The sequence below is a fragment of the Penicillium hispanicum genome (assembly GCF_028827665.1).
Source record: "Penicillium hispanicum strain IBT 35686 chromosome Unknown utg000006l_segment0_segment0, whole genome shotgun sequence".
Taxonomy (NCBI): domain Eukaryota; kingdom Fungi; phylum Ascomycota; class Eurotiomycetes; order Eurotiales; family Aspergillaceae; genus Penicillium; species Penicillium hispanicum.
The window spans coordinates 913,993-941,566 of NW_026623198.1; the positions used below are offsets into that span (position 1 = coordinate 913,993).

The window sequence follows — 27,574 nt, forward strand, 5'->3', positions numbered from 1 at the left end:
ATCGAATGAGTTATTCCAGCCCTGATTCCTCTTCCCTATTTCATATGCCGTCTTTACACAGGCCCGACTCAGAGGCATTAGGGCTCCGTTTCCCCAGACCGATTCTCCGAGGCCAAGCCACGCATGGCTATGTGAATGACTGGCAGCTGTTGGTGCGTTTTTGAAACGCATGCACCCAGGCCTCGGAATCGAAATGACTGGACTTCGTATCGATTTCCTGTCGAAGAATTCGAGCTTGCACGATGTGACCAAAAGGTCCGGGGGTGCAGAAGCAATGGTTTTGTCATCTTGGCGCATAGGACCTTTTCCAACCCTGCAGATGGTGAGTGCTGGGGATTCTACGTACGTTCGGTAGAAATGAATCTTCAGGAACCTCTCGCCTCGCAATATCTTTCCCTTCTTTAAGCTTGCTTCCATCAATATATGTTGTGCTGGCTGGATTCTACCTCCTAGTATCGACTGGCATACTCCCTGCTGTGGGGCTGGACTTGACACGACGGTCTTTGAATTGGGCCGGCCTCACGATATCGGTTATTGTTATCATTGGATATCATAAGCGACGCCAGCTACGAGGTCTACGAGGCATAGAGTCCCTCGATTCAGACGCTCAGCCTGAAGCGCCTTTCGTCAAACTGGCTGGTATTCGAGTCACGAGCGAGATCGCCTTTTCCCCCGAGCGTCGGTCCATGTCTACTAGCGACAGCAGGCCGACACGCAGTTTCACAGCCTCCTCATTTAGTCCTTATTCTGTTACAATTGAGGGTGGCGGGCGTGAACTCCTTGGTTTCATTCATCCATTAGCTTCACTCTCGGCCTCTAACAGAGAGTCTAGTTGTCGGCCAGGTCCGAGTTCTCTTCGAACTGAGATGTCTCTCAAAAAATTGCGCACTGAAGGGATAGAAGCAAGTTCACAGCGACGGATTTTTACAGAGACAAATTCCGCTGCCTGGGCTTACACCAAGTATGCGATTCTATTTTTCATCGCACTGCTTGTGACTTGGGTATGCTTGGTTCAAGAATACGACCCGAGTGGGAAAGATGTGTTCATATCTCTGACTGCTACACAGGTCCCCTCTACTGTGAACAGAGTATATGCGCTCGCTCGGCCTGACGATTTCTCATTTGGATTGAATTATGCATCCAGTTTCGTCCTCCCATTACAGGGCTTTTGGAACAGTCTTATATATGTCTCGATATCATGGCCCGCATTTAAAACTCTCTGGCTAGACTGCCGACATCACGTATTGGCCCTATGCAAAAAATAGGCAGCTTGCATTTGCCTACGGGATTCGATCTGATGCTCCTCTACAATTATGAACTAAAGGATATGACCTTACCCACCCATGCGATAAGACCCGAGTCTACTTAATACAGTTCACCCGTGCTATATACTGATTTCTAAATGATTTGCCTGCATAATTCCATACCGACCTCTATTTATACGTTGTAGTTTGGGACATGCGGCGTCATGTGACCGTCGCGTCGCGGTGTCAACGAGGTATCCCGCGGCGCAAGATCCAAAATTCCTTGCAAAAACAACGCTTTCTCGGTCGCCACGGTTGGCAGATTTTCACATTCGCGCTGAACAAAACCCCCCACACACCGCGATTCTCTCGTTATGGCTGCGCAAAACTCCCACCCGCCTCAACAATCAGCGCCAGCTTCGCACTCTCCTCTGGCCGCGCCGGACTCGCAAACCCCCGGCCCACGTGCGTCGCGCCTGCACCAGGTCTTTGACCAAGCGCTAGCACGCACGCTTCGTGCAAATTCATACGCAAACTTTGCAAGCTGCTTCCCTACTCCTGCGCGACATGTCCCTGCTAGCCTGGAGAGCGTGTGGAGACAACTGAACGCGAAGCTTGAAGAGAGTGCCAAGGCGGAATTTGAGGAGATTATTGCAGAGAGAGAGGCCGTGAAGCATCTCAACGAGTTGGACCATCTAGTGGGCGAGGCGAGGTCTAGAAGGGAGAATGACGCGGGAAAGGCTGACCGGCAGCCTGGAGATGCGTATGTCGTCTCGATCTATTCAGTGGCCTGGCGATTTGTCTTCTGGTTTATCAGACTAACCTTTTATTTTACATATAGCCCACACACGCTCGGTGCGGAAGATCTCTACAGGGCACATCTTGCACCTTATCTCCAGGAGGCGCAGTTGGCCCTGAACAACAAACTCGAGGCTACGCATGCCCACAATGCAGAATTGGCACAGACTGTTCAAGCACAGAGGCTCGAAATTGAGAAGCTCTTGTCCCACCTCGAGTCGGTTGTGACGGATGTTGAGGGCGCTGCCACGGCGGCTACGGAATTCAGCAAAAAGCACAACATTCGCCAACATGCAGTCCAGATGGACGAGGAGGTCAATGAGCGCCCAGGCATTTAGGGAATAGCCATATGGGATTTTCTATTCATTGTCATCGGCTCATGAGACCAAGGCACTCATATCTGTGCCTTCTACCATTCCATCCTCCACCATGTCCTGGGCCACGCCAACCAATTGTTCGAGCCTTGCGGTCTTGATCTGATCCAACTTTGCCTTTTGGCCCTCAATTGCGGCTGCGATAGCCTCCTTGAATGATCCGTCACGCCCTTCCTCGGGCGCACCATCTCGGCGAGCCAAAGCAGCTGCTCCTCGATAGTACGTCTGGGCATTTCGCAAGAGCACAGTGCCATGTTGCTGGGCCATGGCATAGTTCCAGGGTGCGGTTCCCAGTCGCCAGCGGTGCATCTCCACATCTCCTCGAGCAAGATGGATCTTGGGCAGGTTATCGGCATTTGGCAATTTGGATGCTGCCGTTAAAGCGTTCAAGGCAGTCGAAAGCGACTGCCAACGCACAGACAACGAGAGCTTTAATGCCGCGTCATCCCCGTATGGAGGCACGTCCGCAAGTGCTCCGTTCAGTGATGTCAATGCTTCCGCTTTATTGCACAATCCTTCGGGGTCCGCCGATACGTCCAGATCCGGTCCAAAAGCCTGGCCCACTTCCTGCTGGTAGGTCTGGACATCGGTATGTCCGCCACGGTAGAGTACCTCGTGCATAGCAGAAATTAACCTGGCTCGGGCTAGCCCTGCCTCGTACTGTCTGTCCGATCCCTCCACGTAGGTCGGCAGGCGGATTTGAACGAGCTCCGACGAGTATTCCTGTACCCAGCCAACACCTCCGCCGCTGGGATTGAAAGTCAATAGATTGCAAAGAGTGGTCAGTGTATCCAGCTGCGCGACAGCGGTATCGACGAGAGTGTTCTTGGTGACTGGTTCGACGATAGCGGCCCACTGCTCTTGGCTGTCGTCTGCGTGCTCTGCATTGCCAGTCTGTGGCTGGTCTGTCGGCTGCTGCGGTGTCTTTTGAAGCTGGCTCTCTGATCCGGCCGTTTCCATCCGGTCGATCTGTTCTTCCATCTCCGTGTACCGCATCTCCTGCAGCACCAGACACCGTTGGAATAACTCAATTGCTTCCTGTAAGTAGGTGCTGGCCTGCATAAGCTGCTCATCTCCGGGGTGCTTAGAGTCAGCAATAGCTTCTGCCAGACTGTTCAGCACCTGGCCGCTATTAAAGAGCACGTCAGGGTTATCCTGATCCAGCCTTAGCGCATCCCGATGAGACTGCAGTGCGACCTGCAGCATGTCGGCCTGTGGTGCTGGCAACTGAGCCGCTAATTTGGGGTGCTGGGTGATTTCATATTGAACACGAGCTCTATGAAGTAGTTAGCATGACCAGATCCTCAATGCATGTGCCAATCATAATCGATAGAAGAACAAATGTGATTGGAAAATTTAAGCAAATGAGAGTATCAAGTTGGCAAGGGTTGACATACTTGTTGTAGGCCAGATCAAATGATGTCGGATGTTTGGACAATCCATCGTCATAGTTGAAAATAGCGCGCTGGAAGAAGCGCATCGCCTTGACAGCGTCGCCCGCCCGCCACTTCTCGCCGGCCTCTTCCAACTCGACCCCCGCTGGTGCAAGTTGATTGGTTAGTATGTACCTAGTGGATGGATAATCTAGACGATCCTCACCAGCAAGAAAGTCATCAGCGGTGACGGGAGCCTGGGAGGTTTTTGTTATCAGCAAAGGACCAGGATAGCATAGGAAATGTTGCAGTCGGTATACCTGCTTGGCGGCTTTTTTCTTGGGTTTCGACTCTTTAAGGAAGGTCTTGGGCTTCGGCATTTTCTGTGATTGAACGTTGATTCAGGCACTTGAACAAGTCGCGAGCTGGAAGAGGAGGGGGATCTGGAGAGTTTGGCGCACTGCGCGAACGAATGAAAACAGATAAAAATGGGCCGGGTCGTTGCTCCACGCACATTTCACTCGGGGGCTTTTGCGCTCTTGCCAAGAATGAACTGGCGCCCTCGTTATGATGTCCATAATGCCCATGATTAACCATCTACCAATATAGTAAAGACAGGGAGCTTGGCGAACATCGCCCATGGACGGAGGAAAACGCCCAACCATCTCATTATAAGGGCACTGAGTATGTGTCGCAGCAATGACTGTACAGTTCACTAGTGGGACAGCCTCATTCGCGCATTGGGTCCATGAGGTAAGCCCCCCTCGGCTCCCTGATCCTCGTCGTGATAGTGTCGTTCTTATTGGATGTGCTGCTTAACCCCGGCCGGAATAATATTAGAATATACACTCATCTCCATCCTGGCTGATCCGCACGTGGCAAGTTCCACCAGCGAGGGCTAGTAGCACGTACTAAGTTCGGTTGCTGCATCGTGATTGATTTGAGTTGATTTGAAACAAGAGACTCCTGCTACTTAATTCCTTCGACCTAGTAACCAGTATGAATGTGTAGTTTATGACTAAAGTTGATTATTAGTACTTGATCTTGTACAAACGAGCCCGTTGGAGTCTTCTGGCTCTACGGAGAGACCGCGGATAGTATGGATTATCTCACCCCCTTTTCCGCCCTTCTTTGAATCGGCCCCACGACTCATCTCGTCCACGCTCAACCTAGAACAGCCTCTGACTTCTCACAGACCAACCTCCGACAGCCGCTGCAACGATCGCCCGGATAGGCACCGCTCGCAGCAGATCCCTCTCATCCGACTCCTTTCCCATACCCCACCGCCGGCTCGACCCACTTCCACTTCGTTCGGCCTCCTGAATCGTCTGCAGTACACTTGTGACGCTCGTGGCTGCATTGGTGGTTTCACCCTCGCCCTTTTGTGCGCTCAGCCTTTCCCTTCTTCTACCTGATCATATTCACCCGGGAGAATCCGACCGTCGTGGGTAGGCGCCCCTGGACTGTCGATTTTGGTGTTGAGCCGTTGCGGCCGAAGCAGACCTTTGCTAATCTTTTCTCTCTATGCGTGCAGGAAATTAATTCCCTTTGTTTGATTCCCGCCCCCTCGGCTCTTTGCAACAGCCTTCAAGTTTCGCATCTGCCCTGCGAAAATGGCGCGCCATCCGTCCCTTGACTCTGAACGGCCCATCATATCCAACTCGGTAGGCTTCTTGCCCGGTCATTTCATTACCCCTCACTCTATCCTGGCCCTTCCAGAGCGGGTAGCTCGTCGTCGAAACGCAGTTTTGATTCTGACTTCCATCTTCCACAGAGCCGCAGCTCTAAGCGATTCTCGACTATCAGCGGAAGCCCTTCGTTGGCCGCCTCTGAGCGCACAACTGGCAGCCTGCCCAGCGGGGACCCCAGAATCGCCGATATCACCCACCTCGGCGATGGCCTGGAGCGCCTCGAGAACAAACCCCTCCAGAAGCAGCGCTTTGTGCCAACGGCTGAGAAGACGGATAATCTGAACAAGTTGGCTCTCGGGGCCAAGGTGGAGCGCGCCCTGGGACGGAGAATGACTGGACAGGACGCTGTGATGCGCAAGCCCGTGCTGAATGAGAAGGCTGCAGCAGGCACCACGTCCTCGTAGCCATGGGATGCTGATCTCCGTGGCGCAAATGTTTTCTCGCCATGGCGGCCAATCTTCATGTCGCTCCTTATGCCTTGCCCATTCCACCACGAACCTCGCGACTGGGGTTTTACGATCCCTATCATTCGTGACAGCCAATTTCTCTCACGTTCTATCATACCCCCCTCTCTCCTTGAGATTTTCCTTGGTGGCGTTTCCTGGTTTAATGAGATTCACATGACCTTTTTGTCTTCGGTATACGTTATCTGTCTCTTGATTTGATTGCACGTTCGTTGCCTGTTTATTGAACAACTTCAGACCCACACGCATATAAATACCCTTAAATCAGGCCGAGAGCTTATTCGTATCCATATCTATCTGCAGGATGGTCGAGATTAGCGACCAAGTACTACTACATCCAGTATTAGGCGCGCGTGTGTACATAGTCTGCCTTCCGTGGGGTGAAGGAGGGGCTGGTGCTGGGCAGAAACCAAGCGTTGCCTAGTAGTGAATAACCACTCCGGCCAACGACTCGACTTCTTGACAGTCCCCCTTTCGCGTCTTCCATCGTCGTCATTCCCGTTCAACTTCGTCGTTTCTTCTCATCTGCCACTGACCTGTTGGGACTCACACCGAGCAAGAGAATTCGTCTTCACCCACGAGTCAATCGGGTGGCCCATTTCTGCCTGGCGGTGAGAGCGTGCCAAGCCCACCGCGAAACCCGCACGGAGTCGCAATTGAAGGAAGTCGCTTTTTCTTCGAAGGCGAATTTCCCCCTCAGAGCTTCGTTCCGTCTTATTTGCTTCCTCCATCTCCCCTTCATCCCGGTTTATAGTCGACCACCCACTCGCGCTCTTCTCCAACCTCGTTTCTCTCCATCCCCTCGCCTTCCGCCGTCGTGCCCACACACGAGAATCTTTCCCGTGGTTTCTCTGCTCGGTTATACTTCCCAGGCTCGCCACGATCTTCAGGAGTCTGCTTTTTTCTTCCTTCTCCTGTCGCTGTCTTCTCTTTCTGTTTGTTCCCTTCAATTGACTGCATTGGTGCTTGTCTATTTCGCATTTGTGAGTTCACCGCTCCACCGAATCCAAATCGTGGGAGAGATATCCGAACTGACCAGATTCCAGGGAAGCGAGCGCAAAAAAGAGAAAAAAACAAGCGACGCCTCTTTAGATCCTTCACATCTCGAATACATCGCAAAGGCTTTCCAACAGCTTTCTTGGGTGTCATCAAACATCACAATCGCCCTCGGACATTCTCATTTTGATCCCGTTTCCCACTCGAAACCGAACACTCAGAATCTCAAGACTGCATCATGGCCGACATGACCCAGGCTCCCATGAACGGTAACTACCCTGCTCAGCATGGGTACCCGGATTCCTTCAACCACGCCCACGCCGCCCTGAACACTGCGGCCAACTTCCAACCCGCCCAGTCCTCCACCCCTACCACCGCTACTCCCACCGAACAGCAGAAGAACGAGATCACCAAGGATGAAGTGGGCTGGTTCTTCGTTGAGCAGTACTACACTACTATGAGCCGCAACCCGGAAAAGCTGCCCTTGTTCTACTCTCGCCGCTCTCAGCTTGTCTTCGGCACTGAGGCTGAATCGGTCCCCGTCGCCGTTGGCACCAAGGTGAGCCCTGACCCATACAGGAACTGTATATAATAACGAGTGCTCGTACTAACCACTAAACGTTCTTCCAGGCTATCAATGACAAGATCAAGCAGCTCGACTTCCAGGACTGCAAGGTGCGCGTCCTGAATGTCGACTCCCAGGCTTCCTTCGACAACATCCTTGTGTCTGTCATCGGTGAGATCTCCAACAAGTCTGAGCCCTCTCGTAAGTTCGTGCAGACTTTCGTCCTTGCTGAGCAGCCAAACGGCTACTATGTGCTCAATGACATCTTCCGTTATCTGGTGGACGAGGAAGAGGAGATTGTGAACGAGGAGGCCGTCGCTGCGCCTGCCACTGAGGCCCCCAATGTTGTTAAGCCTGCCGCCCCTTCCGCCGAGGCGCAAGTGACTGATGAGGCCACTGCCTCCAAGGTCGATGAGAAGCTTGAGAAGGAGACTAATGGTGAGCTGGAGAAACCCGAGGAGGTTGCTCCCCAGACCAACGGCACCCCCGCCAAGGAAGAACCCCAGGCTCCTGTCCCCGTTGTCGAGGCTGAGCTCGTGAAGAGCGAGAAGCCTGCCACCCCGGAACCCACACCCGTTCCGGAGCAAAAGGAAATTTCCGCTGAGAAGGAGTCCGCTCCTGCCCCAGCCGTCCCCAAGACTTGGGCCACCATCGCATCCAACATCAAGGCGGGTGCTGCCGCTCCCGTTGTCCCCGCGATCCCTGCTGCCAGCCCAAAGGCTGCTGCTCCGACTGCTCCGGCTCCCAAAGCATCTCAGTCCACTACCGCCGCTCCAGCTCCAGCCACTGAGACTCGCACCCAGGACACCCCTAGCGACGGTACTGGATGGCAAACCGCTGGTGCCGATCACAAGAAGACTCAATCCCGCGCCGGTGAAGAGCAGACCGTTCTTGGCTACATCAAGAATGTCACCGACAAGGTGGACGCGGCCCAGCTCAAGCAGACCTTGTCTCGCTTCGGCAAGCTGAAATACTTCGACGTTAGCCGTGCTAAAGTGAGTGTCCTATCAAAGTTTCCCAATGCTCTGGATCATGGCTGAATATGGCTGAACATCTAACTAACACACTGTGTAGAACTGCGCTTTCGTTGAATTTGCCGAGCCCGCTGGCTACGCTGCCGCTGTCGCGGCCAATCCCCACCAGGTCGGTAGCGAGCAGATCCATGTTGAGGAGCGCCGCCCGCGCGGTAACGCCTACGGCAGCAACGGCTTCGCTGCTGGTCGTGGCGGAGCTGGCCGCGGCCGTAATGACCGTGCCGGCAGTCAAGGTCGTGGTGGCTTCCAGCGTGACGGTCGCGGAGGCTTTGCACCCCGTGGTCGTGGTGGCAATGTCGCTGCTAAGAGCCGTAGCCAGCCCCAGGCTGCTTAAACCTTCTCATTCCTTGCGCTTTCGCCTCAGGATGAATTTTCGCAAGATCTGTATTACTCCGATTTTGATTTCCTTTGTATCCCCCTCTCCTTGCCTCTTTTCCTAATGACATGTGTTATGTGACTCGCCCCCTTTTTCTTCCCTGTCACAGTGCATATTAGCGGTTGGGTCCGGGTTGGCTGGAAAAGTTGCGTCTCTTTCCCTTCCCTCTCTGGGCACTTGTGTTTTTTATCTGGGATTTCTCTTTCACATTCCTCTTCTTTCTCCTTTCTGAGTTGGTACTCGTGTCCATTGATCTCACGATTCTTTTGCTCTATATTCCTCTCTTGTGTCTCGCCCCCAAGACCTATATCGCATATTTTATCTAGCATAGCAAGTTCCAGGGTTTTGAGGTGTCGCACTATCCGGTTCCTTTCTTCTTCTTTCTCTCAGTTTCTCTCTCTTCGATATGTATTTTGTTCTGGGCCTTATGCGTGGTAGCGGGGCATCCCCGAAGGTGTAAATGAAAGAAAGCACTGGAAGAAGCTGAGCTGGGACTAGTGGGTGCAATACAGGATAGTCGCCCAGAACCTCTTGGGTTGGGATCTACGAATGCCATACCTCCCTGTTCACGTTACGTACGGACATCTGCATTGTATATAGAATGCGCCCCATGCAATGAGGTCGCTGGTAGTGCTCGACCATCCAGCGATACTCAATCAGTTCCAGGGTGAACGTCGCAGGAAGGTTCGAGTTGGCGCCTGAGGCGGAACAGCAGAGCTCTCCCCAGCCAGCACGCCCATTGGCAGGGGAGGGCCAAAAAGTGGACAAAGTGGGCGAGTGCAAAGGCCACACGCAAGTTCCCCCCAGCCCCAGAAGACTCTAGAACGGCAGCGCTGGTTAGGGGGGAGGTGGAGTTGCCTGACCGACCGGCGGTGGACGGTGGAAGTTGCTGGATCGCCGTAGAAACCCACCAGAGATTTTTGGAAACACAAAAAGCTTGCCGCTCTCTCCTCTTCTTCATCTTCCCCTCCCCCCATCGGATCTGCTCTGGTTCTCTCCAGCAGCTCTTTTTTTTTTCTCTCCCTCTCCTTAACCCCTTCCTGTACGTTCTCCAATATCCCCTCTCTCACCTTTCTCTGCTTCCTCCTCCCCCACCTACATCGGGACCTTTGGAAGTCCCAGATACTCTGACCCCAATTGCCTTCAGTTCTCGGTGTCTAACTTGACTCAGACCCTCCTAACCGCCATCATGCCCGAGACTTTCGAGTTCCAGGCTGAGATCTCTCAGCTGCTCTCCCTCATTATCAATACTGTCTACTCCAACAAGGAGATTTTCCTGCGTGAGCTGATTTCCAACGCCTCCGATGCTTTGGACAAGATCCGTTACGAGTCCCTCTCGGACCCCTCCAAGCTGGACTCGTGCAAGGATCTGCGCATCGACATCATCCCCGACAAGGAGAACAAGACTCTGACCATCCGCGATACCGGTATCGGTATGACCAAGGCTGTAAGTCTACACTTCCATGCTCCCCGACAACCCTCATCACGGAGGGAAACGCAAAGAAAACTTATCAATACTAACACCCACCCCCATTAGGATCTCATCAACAACCTTGGTACCATCGCCCGCTCCGGAACCAAGCAGTTCATGGAGGCTCTGTCCGCTGGTGCTGATATCTCCATGATCGGCCAGTTCGGTGTCGGTTTCTACTCGGCCTACCTGGTCGCTGACAAGGTCACCTTTGTGTCCAAGCACAATGACGATGAGCAGTACGTCTGGGAGTCGGCTGCCGGTGGCACCTTCACCCTGACCCAGGACACCGAGGGCGAGCAGCTCGGCCGCGGTTCCAAGATCGTTCTTCACTTGAAGGATGAGCAGATGGACTACCTCAACGAGAGCCGCATCAAGGAGGTCGTCCGCAAGCACTCTGAGTTCATCTCCTATCCCATCTATCTGCACGTCCTGAAGGAGACCGAGAAGGAGGTCCCTGACGAGGAAGCTGAGGAGAACAAGGAGGAGGGCGATGAGAAGAAGCCCAAGGTTGAGGAGGTCGACGAGGAGGAGGAGAAGAAGGAGAAGAAGACCAAGACCGTCAAGGAGTCCAAGATCGAGGAGGAGGAGCTTAACAAGACCAAGCCCATCTGGACTCGCAACCCTGCTGACATCACCCAGGAGGAGTACGCCTCCTTCTACAAGTCCCTCTCCAACGACTGGGAGGACCACCTCGGCGTCAAGCACTTCTCCGTTGAGGGTCAGCTCGAGTTCCGTGCCATCCTCTTCGTGCCCAAGCGCGCTCCCTTCGACCTGTTCGAGACCAAGAAGACCAAGAACAACATCAAGCTGTACGTCCGCCGTGTGTTCATCACCGACGATGCCACCGACCTCATTCCCGAGTGGCTGGGCTTCATCAAGGGTGTTGTCGACTCTGAGGACCTGCCCCTCAACCTGTCTCGTGAGACCCTGCAGCAGAACAAGATCATGAAGGTCATCAAGAAGAACATTGTCAAGAAGACCCTCGAGCTCTTCACCGAGATTGCCGAGGACCGTGAGCAGTTCGACAAGTTCTACTCCGCCTTCAGCAAGAACATTAAGCTCGGTATCCACGAGGATGCTCAGAACCGTGGCACCCTTGCCAAGCTGCTGCGCTACCAGTCGACCAAGTCTGGTGATGAATCCACCTCCCTCACTGACTACGTGACCCGCATGCCCGAGCACCAGAAGAACGTCTACTACATCACCGGCGAGTCCATCAAGGCCGTCGCCAAGTCCCCCTTCCTGGACACCCTCAAGCAGAAGAACTTCGAGGTTCTGTTCCTGGTTGATCCCATTGACGAGTACGCCTTCACTCAGCTGAAGGAGTTTGACGGCAAGAAGCTGGTCGATATCACCAAGGACTTCGAGCTCGAGGAGACTGAGGAGGAGAAGGCTGAGCGTGAGAAGGAGGAGAAGGAGTACGAGGAGCTCGCTAAGGCTCTGAAGAACATCCTCGGAGACAAGGTCGAGAAGGTCGTCGTCTCCCACAAGCTCATGGGCGCTCCCTGCGCCATTCGTACCGGCCAGTTCGGCTGGTCCGCCAACATGGAGCGTATCATGAAGGCTCAGGCTCTCCGTGACACCTCTATGAGCTCCTACATGTCATCCAAGAAGACCTTCGAGATCTCCCCCAAGTCCTCCATCGTCAAGGAGCTGAAGAAGAAGGTGGAGGCCGATGGCGAGAACGACCGCACCGTCAAATCTATCACCCAGCTGCTCTTCGAGACCTCCCTCCTGGTCTCTGGCTTCACCATTGAGGAGCCTGCCAGCTTCGCTGAGCGCATCCACAAGCTTGTCTCCCTGGGTCTGAACATCGATGAGGATGCCGAGACCGCCGACGAGAAGGCCACTGAGGCTGCTGCGCCTGCTGAGGCCACCGGTGAGAGCGCCATGGAGGAGGTCGACTAAATGTCCTCTCTTTTTTTTATTTTGCTTAACAAAGTTCTTACGGGAAACGGGAAACGGGATATGACCCTTGATGTTTTTTTACCTCTTTGTGTTTTCTTTAAATCCAGATGAATTATTTTCTTCCTTTTTTCCCTTTCCATCTGTCCGAACAACTTTCAGTTCTTGAACTCGGCGTTGACCAGACGTGTGTGCTTCTGAACTGTCGCTTGCAAGATTTGAATGCAGTTCCACTCCACAGCCGCCGTTCCACGTAGAATGAATGCCCCAGAACCATCATATGTGAGTGTTACGAATAATGTCTAATCGTTTAGTCGTAAATAAATCCCTTCCCCATGGTGATTGCCTCAAGTCAGGGTGAGGTATTGTATAGTTACTTAGTTTTATGCACGTCAATTTGGCCTTCGTGCAGGGCTGGGGAAGTCTGCATCTGCGAATGACACCGTCGGGTTCACCTCGGGACCAACTTCGGCGTTTTCGGACCTGCTCCACCCTGCCTTCACCGATGCGGTTTCGGGGCAAGACATGATATTTAAAGACCTCCCGGGCCTGCCCCGCCATATGGAGGGCCTCCATATCATTCCAACAAAACGCAGCATATACCAACCATCCACAATGGTCTACACAATCGTCGTCCGTATGTACCGTGCAAGTCCTGCCAATCCCATCCTGACATCATGACTTTGCGCTCCTGGCCCGAGTCTCTTTTCTATGGATCATGGACACCTAGCTAATCACTGGGGACTTTTCAAACCCAGACCTCCGTGCCAAACCGGACCAGGAGTCCATCTCCAAGCTCCACGCGAAGCTTCTTGAGGCTTCCGCCGTCTACTCCAAGGACAAGGAGACCCTCTCCTGGTTCGTGATGCAGTCTGTCCACGATCCTCAGGACTTCACCATCGTCGAGCGTTACGAGCAGGAGTCCTCGCAGGAGTATCACCTCAACAACCCTTACTGGCAGACCTTCGATCCCTACGTCATCCCGCTGCTGGAGAAGGATATGGATTTGCGCCGGTTTGAGGAGCTCGTGTCGCCCTCGTCCTAGATTGCATTGTGGATGGACGGAGCGGGAATATGTGTATCTACCACGGACATGGGGAGTGTATCGTTTATGGCACAAAGCATATTATCAACAAGTGAATACGAGACGACCAGAGGGTCATGCCGGATTTCGTGGTCGAATTAAGATCTTGATTCCTATTTTTACCGTCTAATCCGGCTATCTTTGATCAAGTAGAAGTAAGAAGGAACATCACAAATGAACAGCTCGAAACGCCGGGGCAAACACCGTCTGAATGTGAGAATGGGAAGATCGTCGCCACATGAGTAAACGCCAGCCTGCCAGCATGGTTTAGTTCGATCCTGAAATACGTATGATCCCTGATCAGATCCACGCCATTGATTCATTTCATCGTGTTCACATCCAACTCGTCCGTGGAAGATGGGATGGGGTGATCCCGTGGTGAATCAGTGTTCCATACTCCCATATAAATATTCCAGGTGCAGCTCTGACAGACTGCGTGTTGGGAGCCCCCATGTGCGAGCCAGCCAGAGTGCCAGCCCCCCAACCACCCCAACGCTGCCGACAATCTGGACCAGGACCCAGCCACGTCGTCCAAGGTCGTCGAGCCATCCAACCACGCCTAGCGGGTCGTGGGGACTTAATCTCGCGATGTGATACTTGGTAGATAAGAGACTGCCACGGGTTCGCGTGGCATGGAGATTGCTCGAGGTCACATCCCCTGTTGCAATATGCAGACCACGGAGTCCGGGAGTTTGAGAGATAGGCACAAGTGAGCCGTCCACCACACATTCACTCAGTCGTTCTGTCAGCCAGACGGCACGATCGCTTCGGGCCAGCGCGGCGTATCGATCACGTTCGTTTTGCAAACTGCGTTGTAAGTCTGTTGCCCATTGTGCCAGTCGTACTTGAGCCATACGCTCCTCATGATGTGTGTAGTCTGAAATACGGGCCATTGTGTAACTAGGTTGTGTTTCCCCAAGTGAAGAAACCGAGGAATTCGCCGACATTCCCGAGGCAGCGCCCCACGGCGACCTTCCAGCCGAAAGATCAAAGCGTGCATTATCAATCGGCACTGCCGTAGCCGGATGGGCGACAAAATCGCCACGCCGCTGGATAAGTTTCTTAGCGGCTGAGTGGCGCATCCAGGCGAGGTTATCTCTGTCAAACAACCTTTGTACAAGAGTTGCCAGCTCAGACGCAACTAACGGCTGGACATAGTCTGGGCTCATCAGGGTGCTGGCATCCATTATCTCCATGTCAGTGGCTATCTCGGACGACACAGCGTACGGTGGCTGAGGCTCGAGTCCGTTGAGTGCTTCATGCGACGAGTCACCGAACATGAATGGCTTTATGCCGGCAGTTCGAGCTTGCTGGTGGAATTGGCTTTTCAGTGTAGTGACCTGCTCGAGCGATAGGGTGTCTGCCTTTGCTACGAGTGGAATCACGTTGCTCAACTCGCACAGTTTGCGGATACATTCCACATCTGTGGGAAGGGTATCTGCAAAGATTAGCATTGCCACGTTTGGATTTGTTGCCGGGGGCATACCAGTAGATATCAAATATAAAATAGCATCCACCTGGGAGCCACCATTCCCGGCAATTAAATTCTGGAAATCAATACCCGAACTGGTGAAAGCTGTGGCCGCACGATGTAGTTGGAGTCTCATGTACTGCAGTACGGAGTCGGTCTGTCCTGCATGGCTCAGAGAGATGGCATTCGTGTCAACGAAACAAATATTGCGCTCCAGTACTATTTCGCCCATACTCTTCCGGCGTCGTAAGACTCGCGAGTCTTCTAGATCCGACCACCAGGAAGGATATGGTTTGGTACTAGCATAAATCTCGGTGATGGCCGGTGTTCCGCGAGTGGGGACTGACCCAGAGTGGGGACGCGACGGCCGGCAGTTTTCCAGTGAAGCAACCGGAGGAAGGCAGTCAGCATGCACAATATCTTCGCAGGTCTGAACGATGGACTTGATCAAAGACGATTTGCCGGAGCCTATTGATCCATCGTCAGTGAGAAAGCGATATATGGACAAGGTAAGCCAATTCCTGCTAACCTGGTGCTCCAGCCAATAGTACTTTAAATCTCCCCATTGTCTTTCCCCGCTCTGTGAAGGGTCGCCGACTAGGCATTGTGATGCTTGGCATGATAAGCTGCGATGCACCACCAGGACCCGGGCGGGGTGAGCCCGCCGGTTTCTCCTCCTCGTCTCCCGATATAATCGCTTGGCTGTTGATCTCATCCGTGATCGAAATTTCATCGAGCGGGCGGAGAGACTGGTTTGAAAATGATTTTGGACTGCTAGGGAGGGAAGATGGTTCGTCGGGGTTAAGCGGAGTCAGCGGCCGGGAAGATGCATCGGCAACAGGGAGTGGCGTGGGTGATCCTGGGCTACCAGACTGGAAGGGCTTGAGGGTGGACCGTCTCCGTGCTCCTTGTTCCTCTTCTATGTCATGACGGTCATCCTCCTGCGATGGAGTGCTCACGGGCACATCATCAGCCGCATGTTCGCGGTATGGGCTTGCCGCGAACTCTGACCGGGACAGTGTGTCGCCTAAACTCTGTACACCATACATGCTCTCCTTAGGATCCTCGAGACCATCGGTTTGAGAGCTGGACTCCAGTTCGGAGGCATGCGGATTGCGGGACAGGAAGAAGGTTGCGGGGGCCGCGGTGCGGGGGTCGAGCGAAGGGGAAGGATAGTCAACAGAGGATTTGCGGCCGAAGGACGATAGGTCTGGAGCAGGTCGCATGGTTGTGACATGAAGCTTCTTGGAAAAGGGAGGTCGAGTCGAGTAGAAGCTGAGCTGATCTACCTACAGGTGAGGTGCATACCGCGCGGGGGAATCATGACATGCTGCGTATGTAAGCCATCACGAGGTGTCGACTACATGTCGGTGGGCATAGGAGAAACACCATGTCACTATCCGATCGATTGTTAGAGAAGCTCTGGTGGGGATGACCTAGTAGAGGAGGGTTATGTGGCTCCCTATAGCACTTAGCAGGTTACACCATGAAGCCTCAACATGGACAATATACAGATTAGTTAACTGCTACTAAAACATAGACAACGCGATCATTCATAGAGTCAAAACGGGCAAACCACTGCATGTAGCGGCAAGATGGCCGAGTTGGTCCAAGGCGCACGGTTCAGGTTCACCTGATCCAGATTTCCGTGTCTCGATTTCGGGGCGTGAGTTCGAATCTCACTCTTGTCATAGCTTTTTGCATTTTTTTTTTTCATCTACCTCTTTCTGTTGTGCGGATCTATGTATGCAAGTCGAGCCTAACAGCTATTGTTATGCATTTCCTGACTTCTGAAAGTAGATATTGATGTATGTACTGAATAGAAGAATATTCGGTCTAAGAGTTATATCGCACTGGCTGGTGTTATCTGTGGCCTTCGGCTATTTGTTTCATGCATGTCAAGGGATAAGATATGTTCAAAAGTGACTAGTTAAGATCAGCCAGGAGTATGAATTTTACAATCATTATTGTTCATGATGACTTAATGAAGCCGGTTGGAAAGTAGAAGTGGAAATTAGAATCACAGGGAAGATTTGGTCATTTGGTCATAATGAGTAAACTGACCTCTGACCTCTGACCTCTGACCTCTGACCTCTGACCTCTGATTGGCATCCTTTGGCAAGATGGCCGAGTTGGTCTAAGGCGTCAGGTTAAGGCCCACCTTAACACGGTAACACCGTTTCCTGATCTACGTAAGTAGGCGTGAGTTCGAGTCTCACTCTTGTCAATTTTTTTTTCCCATCCCTTCATAACCTACACTAATTTTGAATCCTGTCATAGTTACATAATGCACCTGTATCATAAACTCTCCACGCTGATTCCCAGTGGAGAGACAGATGGGAGCCGCCCCCACTCTGGTCCAGGGGGGAGGCTTCAGAAAGGTGAGATACCAACGATCGGCCGTCACGAAATTTACCTACGTAGGAAGGGGACCTGTACAATTTAGAATTCACCCCAAAGCGAAAGCGTTAAATATACTAAACTCCAAGCTTGAATACCGAATCAAGACATACTTCTTCCTATATACAGCCAGCCAAGCATCCGGCAGAAAGGTAGAAAAACAGGTAGACTACAGCTTGGCACGGGGTGCTGACTCCTCTGCTAGAGCCTGGGCATACAGCTGATCCAAGAGCTGGCGGTATGCCTTGACGGTGGGAGGACGCTTCAATTTGAGCCTGAAGAGAGCGAATGGTTAGTAAGAGTAGCCAAAATTCCTGGGCAAGGGAATTACTGACGTCGGGGTCAAGAGATTGTTCTCCACAGTAAATGGCTCAAGCTTCAAGGAACAATTCCGAATGCGCTCATAGCCAGCCAGCTTGTGCTTCTTGGCGACACGTTCGAGGTCTCGTATCACAGCCCGGCGAATCTTGTCATCAGCCAGAGCAGTGTTGATGGCATCTAGGTCGGTGATGGCGATGCTTCGTCCCAGAACCTTGCTAGCGAAGGGAGCAAACAGATCCGGTGCCACACCAAAAATGCCGACCAGGAAGGTCTGCACACTGTCACCGTGGACATATGCCTGAGAAACGTAGCCAAGCTCCGAAAGAAGAACACCTTCCAGGCGCTCGGGCGAGATGTATTCGCCCTGAGCCAGCTTAAGAACATTCTTACGGCGGTCGATGATTATGAAGCGACCCTTCTCGTCCACAGTGCAAACGTCACCAGTGCAGAACCAGCCATCTTCCGTCAATGACTTAGAAGTCTCCTCGGCGTTCTTGAAGTATTCACGGAAAATATTGTGGCCGCGCAGTAGGAGCTCTCCTCGAGGGTGTGGCTTGTCATCCACTGAATACTCCATGTCCGGCAAGGAGACCAGGCAAGCCTCTGTGCAAGCAGCAAGCATGCCGCAGTTGCCCACGGATAAGTCGTCAGCATGCTGCGCTAGGCCGAAGGCGTAAGACTCCGTCAGACCGTATCCCTGGATGACATCAGTGCCAGTGACAACGCGCAAGAAGTTGTGTAGCGTTGGATCTAATGGCGCCGAGCCGGATACCATGTATTTTGTTCGTTCGAGTCCAAGTGCAGACGACACCTTCTTGGACCAGATACGATCGTACAAGGCGTGCTTGTGGGTAGCCTTGGAAGGGTCGGAGTTTTTGAGATTGGCAGTCTTGGTCGAAACGACGTGTCGCGAGAGAGCACCCTTAAACCCGGGTTGTTCAATGGTCGCAGCCCGAACTGCAGTACCAAAGCGACTGTACAGACGCGGAACAGACATGAAACCTGTAGGCCTGAGTATCTTCAGGTCATCGACAAGTTCCGCGACGTTACCGTGGAAGTACCCGATCCGTGCGCCACCCCAAAAGGCTGTGTGCTCCGACAAACGGGCGTAGATGTGAGCCAGCGGAAGATAAGAGCATATTGTATCGCGTCGAACTTGGCCGAAGGCGATGAGAGCAGCAGACGTGGCAGCCACGGTATTCGCGTGGGTCAGGACCACACCCTTTGGCGGGCCCGTGGTGCCAGAGGTGTAGTTGATGGTGACGATATCCGACGGCGAGGGAGGATTGTAACCACGCTTGGACGCCTCACCCAGGGCCTCGACTTGGTCAATAGTATAGATCGTAATGTCTTGGCCAGCCGCCATCGACTCCAACAGAGAACGCTTCGAGTGGCCTTCTTGCTCGCCAGCATCCAGCGGGTCCAGACTAACAATGATCTTCAGATTGGGCAGGGATGGCTTGAGCTTGAGAAGAACGGGAATATGCGGAAGGGAAGTGACCACGCAGTGGAGGTCCGCATGGTTAATAATATATTCAGTAGCATCTGAGGTCAGCACATCGTAGATAGACACAGAATAGAGCGACTGGGACATGCAAGCCAGATCTAGCTCCAAGTTAGTCTCTAAACCACATCTGGTATAGGTCATCACAACCCACCAGTCATCTGCCACTCCGGCCGGTTTTGGCACCAAAGACCAATGCCATACTGGCCGGGGCGATGGCAGTCGTGCTTGTGGTGAACTTCCACCAAACCGGCGCCGAATGCGGCACGCCGCTTCTGCACGGTCTCGTACGTGAGCCATTGGTAAGGATTAAAGGTCTTCGTAGTCGCATTGAATGAGCGCCAGCCGAGGCAGTGGTACTTGGGCTGGTAGTTGGCGGTGGACTCGAACATTTCATGGGCAGTCACGACCTGTGGGATACGTGTGTAAGGCCAGAGACAATTTCCTCGGGATTCCAAGTCAGAGACATTCGCACCTGAGGATCCAGAGTCTTCAGAAGCTCCTTCTGCACATTCCATGCCCGGTATACCCGGCTGCGGCCTGGTTGCTCCGTCCCGGGGATGGCGACCGAGTAAGGTGTGCCCTTGGGAGGCGCCTGCCTAAGCTCCTCCGCCTTGGCGAGGTGGGTGGGCAGTGAGTAGAACATGATGGAGTTCTATCTGGCTGAGTAGGCCCTGGCCGTCAGTAACCACGCGCTTCATTCGGATGTCACGGCACAACTAGAGCGGAACGCATACTAGGATGGAAAAAAAGACCAAGATCTATTACAGTCGGAAGGGAAAAGGCCGCCTAAACCAAATCCAACGATCGGAGGGAAGACGGGAAAAGACAGGAAACAGCAGCGTGGGAGGGAAGGGGGATCTGGACAAGAGAAAACGAAATCCTGAGCGGGAGGCGTAGGGACTTTTGCAGCGTTGAGCCGATGAAGCGAGTCAACGGACCTCGGCTCTTTTCACCCAGGTACCTCCCGCAGAGTGGGTTCCCCATAAATTGCTAAGTACTCACGCTAACCAATCCCCACTGTTTATGCTTTCCAAGGTTAATTATGCACAGCGATGTCATCCCTCACATGTCGTTTCACATGGTCGCCCACGGATGCCGGGGCTATTCCTGGGGAGACTCGAGATACTCCATATGCTTTGCGAATACCTAGGTATATTGCTCGGGCACGCCTTCATCTAGTGGAGATTGTATGCTATCGCGCGAGTAACTATATACACCTGAGAATCAACGCGTGTTGTGTATATACCAAACGCCGTGCGCAATGCCGGAGGAAAGAGAAAACATCCAGAACGCGGACAAAAAAGAGCTCAACCACTAATCCAGCGCCACGCTTTGCCGTACCAAGTTATCGGCTCTGTCGTCTCCCATGACTCGTTATCGTAGGTGGTTCGACCTGTATCCAAGTCGGCTTCGATCGGCTTGACAAATGGTTGGCGGTAGATCAGTTTATGGCCAACATACAGCACCACAAACAGAATTAGACTCAGGTAGTTGATGAAGAAATCCTTGACCTGGAAGTTCGGGATGAACGAGGTAAAGCCCTGGGTGATGATGATCAAGATGTTGAAAAACAGTCCGTACCACGAAAACCAGGGCTGCCACAAGGCCTTGTACGGAAGTACCTCGCGAGAAATATTGCGCGCCTTAAGTGCCCGTTGGAATGCCAGGTGGCAGGCGTTCAGGGAGCACCAGGTGATGAAACCAGCCACGCCGGAGATCTGAAGCAGCCAGTCAAACACAGTGGAGCCCGAGTTAGATACGTTCAGGAAACCGAGCAGGCCAAAGAGAGCTGTGAAAGCCACGCTGAAATAAGGAACACCGCCCTTGGTTGTTTTCTTGAACCACCGTGGCGCGAAACCCTCCTGGGCGAGACCGATCAGGATGCGACTACCGCTGTAGACGTTCGAATTGGCCGCCGAGAGCACCACTGTCAGAAGAACTGCATTAATGATGCCAGGGAGAACACTGACTCCAGCACGCCGGGCTGCAATCACGAATGGCGAGGCGTTGGCATTACTCGCACTAGCACCGCTTCCCTCGCTCGCTACCAGACCCTGGTCATCGGAAGGCACCACAATGCCGATGAAGAAGATGGTGAGGATGAAAAAGAAGATAATGCGGAAAAAGGTCTTGCGGATCGCAGAGGGGACAGTTTTGCGGGGGTTCTCGGTCTCACCGGCCGCGATACCGACTAATTCCGTGCCTTGATAAGAAAAGCCTGCTTGGATGAGGACAGACCAGAAGCCGACAAATTTGGCCAAGGCATCATCCCCCTTGATCAAATAAGGGACAAACGGGCCGGGGTGCACCCAGTATCGAAAACCCAGGTATCCTTCCTTTCCGACACCGGCATTCATACAGATAGCGAAGATCATAAAGCCAACCACGGTGATGACCTTGATGCTCGAGAACCAGAACTCCATTTCACCATAGAAACTGACAGGCATCATGTTGAAAATGATAATCAAGACCCAGAAGATAGCGATGAAGATAGCAATAGGGATGGTGCTATCCCAAAATTGGATGATCAAACCCGTGGCCGTCAGCTCAAGAGCAAAGGTTGATGCCCACGAGAACCAATAGATCCAGCCCATGGCAAACCCCAGGCTAGGGTCGATCAAGCGGGTCGCGTATGAGGTGAAGGCACCAGGAATGGGAATATAGGTTGCAATCTCTCCGAGGGAGGTCATGACCGAGTACACGATGCTTCCAACGAAGATGTATGCGATGAGAGCGCCGACGGGACCAGCATCGGCGACAGCTGTGCCGCTACCAATGAACAGACCCGTGCCGATGGTACCACCTGTTGAAGCAAACCATGAGCATGGAACAAAAGGAATCCACCGAGGGCCTTGACTCACCAATGGCAATCATCTGCAAGTGTCTACTCTTGAGCTTCCGCTTCAGGTCCGGCATCGGGTTGGACTCGCGACTGGCGCCATGCTTCTCGTAGTCGAAATCGTAGTCGTCAACCGGGTGCTGCGGCTGCACCTGGGTGATTGGACTCTCGGACTCCATATTTCCCTTCTCAGACCAAGGCGCATTCCAGACCTTGTCCGAGGCCATGTCTGACGGGAAGCAGTGCAGAGGAGTGAAGAGGAATGGAAGAACGGAGAAGAGGGGGAAGAAGAGAAATGATACAGTGAAAGATCTGAATGACCAACAGTCTCGCGTCCTTCTCCACCGGAAGCCGCCGAGAGCAAATTTGCTGTGGAGAAACACGACGCTGCCAAACCCTATGCCAGTACGTATACTGATCCAAGACCGGCGGCAGGAAGAGAATGTCGGTGGTAACAGCAACCGGGGCCGGGGACAATCAAGCAGATGCTGGAAGGCTTCTTTCTCACGCTCTCAGCCGCGAGAGCCAAAGGCTTTTCTTGGAATAATTAAATATCATGGGAACATGATTCGGGTTCTTGGTCTCTGCCGTCGCGAGCCAACGCTACCCGCGCTTTGAAGTGGGCCGTTGACGGACCAGAAGCAGAATTTTTTCTCTGGTGGCGACGGACCTCCATTAACTTGCCTCGATCTCGGCCCCTCCGATCGTATATACTGCTTCCCCGGGCTGCACGCTCCATCCTTTGAAAGTATAGATGAGAGAAAGAAACCGAGCGATGTGACATTGCATTGGAGGCGTGCCGCCACCCGCCTATCGACTGCCGATCAGGGAAGCCGGAGCGCTGTGCAGGTACACACATTCGGTAGTAATAACCTGTAGTCCTGATGGATGATCATTGCTTTGTGACGTCCAAGGCCAGCTGTCCATGATGCTTTCCACCAATCGCCACCCCTACATTTTTCAAGCTTGCGGTCGCAGATCGGGAAGGAGGAATCCTTTCGCGAGCCTCGCTGCAACCGTGGGGCGCCCAGCACCGTTTCCGTCCTTCGAGACCCAGTGGACCAGGGCGATAAGAATTGATAAATGATAATCAGAATGACATATCTTTGCGGTCAACCCTAAGCCAGAGTCCTATTATGATTGCCATCGCGACAGCGACAGACAACTCACACTGTTGAACATATTCCAGCACACTAAGATGTCCGTGTCGGCAGGACTCAGGCAGGTCCAACCAAACTTCAATAGTCAAGGAGAGAACCGATCGCTCCATGTCCCTTAACCGAGTAAGTTGTTGATCATGTCTCAAGGGGTATCGTGATCATAAACGAGAACCAACTCCCGAAATCCCAGCCATTTCATATCCCGACAATCCACCCGAAGCAGTCTCCCCAGTTCCACCGAGGCCTCCCTTGTTCTCTTCTCAAACACCGAGATGAGCATTGTGATGCGTCTTCGGAGCACTCGCGGCGCCGCCGCGGTGGTGCATGAGGTCGACGATGGCAAAAAAAGTGGTCACCATAAAGAGTACCCTAGTTTCAAAGCCGTTCGATCACTGCCATCTCTTCTCGCAGGCTGCGATGCGGGATATTAACTGCTTACCATTCAAATGCCCCAAACACAGTCGTTGCCTGCAAGGCACGGCAAGTACTCCAAACGCAGCCTGCGGGCGAAGGCAATTCGGCACCGATGGCGATAAATCCCGCAAACCAGAAGATCATGGTGACCACCTCTGCGGCCGGGATCACAAAGTGATGGGCGAGACGTGGTGCCCAGATGGGCGCCGCGGCCAGGTAAGGTGTCGCGACGAATGCTGTCCAGCAGCCCAGGAAGAGAAGAAAGGCGACGGTGCTGGAAAAGGACCACCAGTCATGCAGGACACTGACCACTAAACGAAACCCGTCAGTCAGGGCTGGCTGGACGAATGAACGAAGCACCTACCGTAAGCAGTCAAGCCGACCACGATTAAGCCAAAAATGACCTGCACGACTCGTACGGGGTAGATCCAGGGAATGCTCATGTTGCCCATGACAGGAAAGTGTTGAAGGCGTGAGTCAAGCACTGCGATGTCAAAGAAACACAGAAGGTTTGGAACCGATCGAAACACAGTTTTGTCAATGAGGCCCAAGCCCGATCAGCCACCGTCGTCGCGTCAGCGTCATCGGTGACAGCCAAGTCAGCTGGTAGCTCGCAGAGACTGTGATAGGGCTGAGGTCGGGTTGGCTCTTACCTAAAATGTTGATGGTGTCACTGTAGATGTCTTGGAGAGCGGGGGTTGGAAACAGGGAAGTCAGAAGCGTGAATCCGGAAATCGCGAGTGAAGCAAATGAAGATACACCGTTGATCGGGTTCGGCTGGATTTTCTCTCTGCTGTCTCAGTCTGAATATATCGCATCACATCATGTACCGTGGGAGCCACCGGTAGCCAAGTTCCTCGCAGCGTTGGATCCCGGGGACCATGAAAAAGTATACATGATCAAGACCCTGTTGATGGGCTGGAATAGTTACACTCCGCACAGCTCATATACATCCCCATTCTCAAATCAACAGAATGTGTCTATTGTTTCCGACCCAAGTTGCTCACATCCGCGGGCTTGGGATTTGTTCCACGGCGCCGCCCGAGCACGGAGCGATCCATTCTCCAGTCGTCCCCAGATTCCACGCTTTCAGCAGAGTCTTCTACGAAAAACGCCTGGGATAGTCTCCATTTACAAAGCGGTCTCTGGATGGCTTGTCTTGAAATGAGAGAGATAGTCCGTCATCAAGGATTGGGAAGGGACGCAACGGGACGATGGGAAATGGGAGATGGGAGATAGAGACAACACATCCGGGGGAAACACGAGTTTGAGACGATCACGCCATCGAGAGCCCCTCTCACCTTCGGTGTTCCCTCATCTCCTTGAGCAGGGTGAGAATATCTGGAATCCTCGAGATCTCTTTGTTCCCCCTCAATCCTGAGCTTCGAGGGCTTGAATATTCTCTGTACTTCCCGAACATAGCTCATCGTTGCTCCCGCATTCAGCCATGTCTGATCCCCAGAATCTTCGATTTGAAACCCTTCAGCTGCATGCTGGGTAAGTGTGCCTGAGCAGGCTCGATAGCGCAATTCTCACAGAAATCTTTCTAGCCAGGAACCGGATCCAGCGACCAACTCTCGAGCCGTCCCGATCTATGCCACCACCTCCTATACCTTCAATGATTCCGCCCATGGTGCGAGGCTTTTCGGCCTCAAGGAATTCGGGAATATTTACAGTCGAATCATGAATCCTACCGTCGATGTTTTCGAGAAGCGTATTGCTGCCCTGGAGGGGGGCGTTGCCGCTGTTGCGGCGTCTTCGGGCCAAGCGGCGCAGTTCATGGCCATATCGGCATTGGCTCATACCGGTGACAATATTGTGTCAACCACCAACCTCTATGGTGGCACCTACAATCAATTCAAAGTTTTGTTTCCGCGTCTGGGAATCACGACCAAATTCGTGCAGGGCGACGACCCGACCGATATTGCCGCGGCCATTGACGATCGGACCAAAGCCGTCTATGTCGAGACCATTGGCAATCCCCGTTATAATGTGCCTGACTTCGAGGCTATTGCCAAGGAAGCCCACGAGAAGGGTGTACCTGTAGTTGTAAGTACTACTGATCAAGTGAGGTCGTTCCAAGCAGACAAGGATCGCTGACATACGTTCCCCCCTCTCCTAAGGTCGACAACACCTTTGGCGCAGGGGGCTACTTTGCTCGTCCCATTGACCATGGCGCCGACATTGTTGTGCACAGTGCCACCAAATGGATAGGTGGCCACGGCACCACTATTGGCGGTGTTGTTATTGATAGCGGCAAGTTCGATTGGGGAAAACACGGCGCTCGCTTTCCGCAATTCATTGAGCCCTCTGAGGGCTACCACGGCCTGAAGTTCTGGGAGACCTTCGGCTCAATTGCATATGCGATCCGCGTGCGCGTCGAAATCCTGCGAGACCTGGGCTCGGCACTCAACCCGTTCGCAGCGCAGCAGCTGATCTTGGGGCTAGAGACCCTGAGTCTGCGCTCCGAACGACACGCTAGTAACGCCCTGGCCTTGGCCAAGTGGCTCCAGAAGAACGAGCATGTTAGCTGGGTGTCGTATCCAGGTCTGGAGGATCACCCTTCGCATGCCACTGCCAAGAAATATTTGACTCGCGGCTTCGGTGGTGTGCTGTCTGTTGGTATCAAGGGTGGCGCTGCGGCCGGTAGCCAGATTGTTGATGGGTTTAAATTAATCTCCAACCTTGCCAAGTAGGTGTCTCTTCTATCTCCGGAATCTGCCTGGGTATTTTCCTAAGTATATATTCCACGTTTGTTGACTCGTTCTAGTGTTGGAGACTCAAAGACCCTTGCCATCCACCCTTGGTCCACAACTCACGAGCAGCTCACCGACCAAGAGCGTCTTGACTCTGGGGTCACAGAAGATGGCATTCGCATCTCGGTTGGCACAGAGCATATCGATGACATCATAGCTGATTTTGAGCAGTCGATTTGTGCATCGAAGGCCACGGTGCCGGATCGCTCTACTTGAATAAATACCCATTCCTTGGGGTCGGGACTAGAGCTGGTGGTTAATAGGGAAGAGGGAGCTTTTGATATTGATATGAGCAGGTGGAGGGTGGAAAGGAGAGTGGACGTTCTGGGTGGCAAGTACATGCATTTTGAGGTCCTAGTTCGACTTGCAATTCTGGCTGGGCGTATGCCTGAGCTTCCTACAGTATGCTTTTAAGACCAAACACCTGTATTCTTGCTCCGCCTTCTCCATGGATCTTTCTTCAATCCTTTGTATAGGCAGACTCGCCCGGGTGGTGAAATGAATGGAAGACATCGGTAGTCCTCGGGCTGACCACCCTGTAGGAAGAAGCAAAATGCGAGAGACTCCAGAGACAATTTACTACAAGAATGATGAATTCTAGTAGTGTGATACTCAAAAGCCCAAGTGTGTGCAATCCACCAAATGTGCTCTGGGGTTATACAGATGATTGCTTCTTGACGCACTATACTTGCGTGGAACGTTCCGACGGCCCCAGAGGTCCAAATCCAAAAGTATCACGGACGTCCTCAACCAACGGTTATCTTGCCAGAGGCCGTCAATACTGGCCCCGAGGAGCACCAACAGTTCTACTTTTCTTTTCGTTGAGTTATGGACAGCCATTCTAACCTGATTTCTTCTTAAAGGAGGAACTAGCATTGAATCTCTCTGGGCCGTGGACCCCCTTAGTGACACTGGAATAGAAATCGTGAATCATTCACTCCCTCCTAGCTATACAATACCTCACTATCTTCTTTAGATATTCGGCGCACTAGCGGCCTTAAGCCCTAATGCCTATTCTTAGTATCGTTTGAATTTTGTGATGAATCTCCTCTTGATCGAGTCTTCCTACTTTAGAGCAAATTGATGCTTCTAACCCCAGTGCCGCGCGTGGGGGGAGAATTCTGGTATAACATCCTGACATTCAAGAAACCATTTGCGGTCCCCCAAGATCTTGTTCATTGAGTAACGTACATTGTTCAAAGCTACCTTGGGTGGATGATCTGTCCGCGTAACACTGCAGATCTGCATCTCTTGGCCACTCAAGACTTGGTACCTTCTTCTAGACCACAATCTTGCATATCCAGGAATTGATATACTCTTCTCAGGCC

At 52.8% G+C, this 27,574-nt stretch overlaps 11 protein-coding genes across 11 annotated transcripts; 6 read left to right on the forward strand and 5 right to left on the reverse strand.

Annotated features, from left to right (window-relative positions):
- Positions 1 to 1,618: 1,618 nt before the first annotated feature.
- On the forward strand, positions 1,619 to 2,380 carry N7459_006707 (PMF1/NNF1 family protein; the record flags this gene model as incomplete). The annotated part of the gene is made up of 1 exon (XM_056945875.1): positions 1,619 to 2,380. The coding sequence occupies one exon, from the start codon at positions 1,619 to 1,621 to the stop codon at positions 2,378 to 2,380; it is 762 nt and encodes a 253-aa protein (XP_056797874.1).
- A 39-nt stretch (positions 2,381 to 2,419) lies between these two features.
- On the reverse strand, positions 2,420 to 4,169 carry N7459_006708 (uncharacterized protein; the record flags this gene model as incomplete). Its single annotated transcript, XM_056945876.1, has 3 exons — positions 2,420 to 3,692; positions 3,814 to 3,955; positions 4,016 to 4,169. The coding sequence occupies 3 exons, from the start codon at positions 4,167 to 4,169 to the stop codon at positions 2,420 to 2,422; spliced, it is 1,569 nt and encodes a 522-aa protein (XP_056797875.1).
- Positions 4,170 to 5,402: 1,233 nt separating this feature from the next.
- Positions 5,403 to 5,884, forward strand: N7459_006709 (uncharacterized protein; the record flags this gene model as incomplete). Its single annotated transcript, XM_056945877.1, has 2 exons — positions 5,403 to 5,453; positions 5,564 to 5,884. 2 exons carry the CDS (start codon positions 5,403 to 5,405, stop codon positions 5,882 to 5,884), a joined length of 372 nt encoding a protein of 123 aa, XP_056797876.1.
- A 1,294-nt stretch (positions 5,885 to 7,178) lies between these two features.
- On the forward strand, positions 7,179 to 8,873 carry N7459_006710 (NTF2 and RRM domain protein; the record flags this gene model as incomplete). The annotated part of the gene is made up of 3 exons (XM_056945878.1): positions 7,179 to 7,499; positions 7,571 to 8,500; positions 8,580 to 8,873. 3 exons carry the CDS (start codon positions 7,179 to 7,181, stop codon positions 8,871 to 8,873), a joined length of 1,545 nt encoding a protein of 514 aa, XP_056797877.1.
- A 1,231-nt stretch (positions 8,874 to 10,104) lies between these two features.
- On the forward strand, positions 10,105 to 12,297 carry hsp90 (chaperone Hsp90; the record flags this gene model as incomplete). The annotated part of the gene is made up of 2 exons (XM_056945879.1): positions 10,105 to 10,362; positions 10,453 to 12,297. 2 exons carry the CDS (start codon positions 10,105 to 10,107, stop codon positions 12,295 to 12,297), a joined length of 2,103 nt encoding a protein of 700 aa, XP_056797878.1.
- A 612-nt stretch (positions 12,298 to 12,909) lies between these two features.
- On the forward strand, positions 12,910 to 13,339 carry N7459_006712 (putative quinol monooxygenase; the record flags this gene model as incomplete). Its single annotated transcript, XM_056945880.1, has 2 exons — positions 12,910 to 12,931; positions 13,053 to 13,339. 2 exons carry the CDS (start codon positions 12,910 to 12,912, stop codon positions 13,337 to 13,339), a joined length of 309 nt encoding a protein of 102 aa, XP_056797879.1.
- Positions 13,340 to 13,761: 422 nt separating this feature from the next.
- On the reverse strand, positions 13,762 to 16,075 carry N7459_006713 (uncharacterized protein; the record flags this gene model as incomplete). Its single annotated transcript, XM_056945881.1, has 2 exons — positions 13,762 to 15,317; positions 15,379 to 16,075. 2 exons carry the CDS (start codon positions 16,073 to 16,075, stop codon positions 13,762 to 13,764), a joined length of 2,253 nt encoding a protein of 750 aa, XP_056797880.1.
- Positions 16,076 to 17,418: 1,343 nt separating this feature from the next.
- Positions 17,419 to 19,720, reverse strand: N7459_006714 (putative AMP-binding enzyme; the record flags this gene model as incomplete). The annotated part of the gene is made up of 4 exons (XM_056945882.1): positions 17,419 to 17,524; positions 17,585 to 19,175; positions 19,229 to 19,484; positions 19,550 to 19,720. 4 exons carry the CDS (start codon positions 19,718 to 19,720, stop codon positions 17,419 to 17,421), a joined length of 2,124 nt encoding a protein of 707 aa, XP_056797881.1.
- A 664-nt stretch (positions 19,721 to 20,384) lies between these two features.
- Positions 20,385 to 22,143, reverse strand: N7459_006715 (putative arginine transporter; the record flags this gene model as incomplete). Its single annotated transcript, XM_056945883.1, has 2 exons — positions 20,385 to 21,880; positions 21,939 to 22,143. The coding sequence occupies 2 exons, from the start codon at positions 22,141 to 22,143 to the stop codon at positions 20,385 to 20,387; spliced, it is 1,701 nt and encodes a 566-aa protein (XP_056797882.1).
- A 1,193-nt stretch (positions 22,144 to 23,336) lies between these two features.
- N7459_006716 (MARVEL domain-containing protein) lies at positions 23,337 to 23,942 on the reverse strand (the record flags this gene model as incomplete). The annotated part of the gene is made up of 3 exons (XM_056945884.1): positions 23,337 to 23,445; positions 23,516 to 23,801; positions 23,855 to 23,942. 3 exons carry the CDS (start codon positions 23,940 to 23,942, stop codon positions 23,337 to 23,339), a joined length of 483 nt encoding a protein of 160 aa, XP_056797883.1.
- A 995-nt stretch (positions 23,943 to 24,937) lies between these two features.
- N7459_006717 (O-acetylhomoserine aminocarboxypropyltransferase/cysteine synthase family protein) lies at positions 24,938 to 26,462 on the forward strand (the record flags this gene model as incomplete). Its single annotated transcript, XM_056945885.1, has 4 exons — positions 24,938 to 24,987; positions 25,041 to 25,539; positions 25,614 to 26,182; positions 26,261 to 26,462. 4 exons carry the CDS (start codon positions 24,938 to 24,940, stop codon positions 26,460 to 26,462), a joined length of 1,320 nt encoding a protein of 439 aa, XP_056797884.1.
- Between the last annotated feature and the right edge of the window lie 1,112 nt (positions 26,463 to 27,574).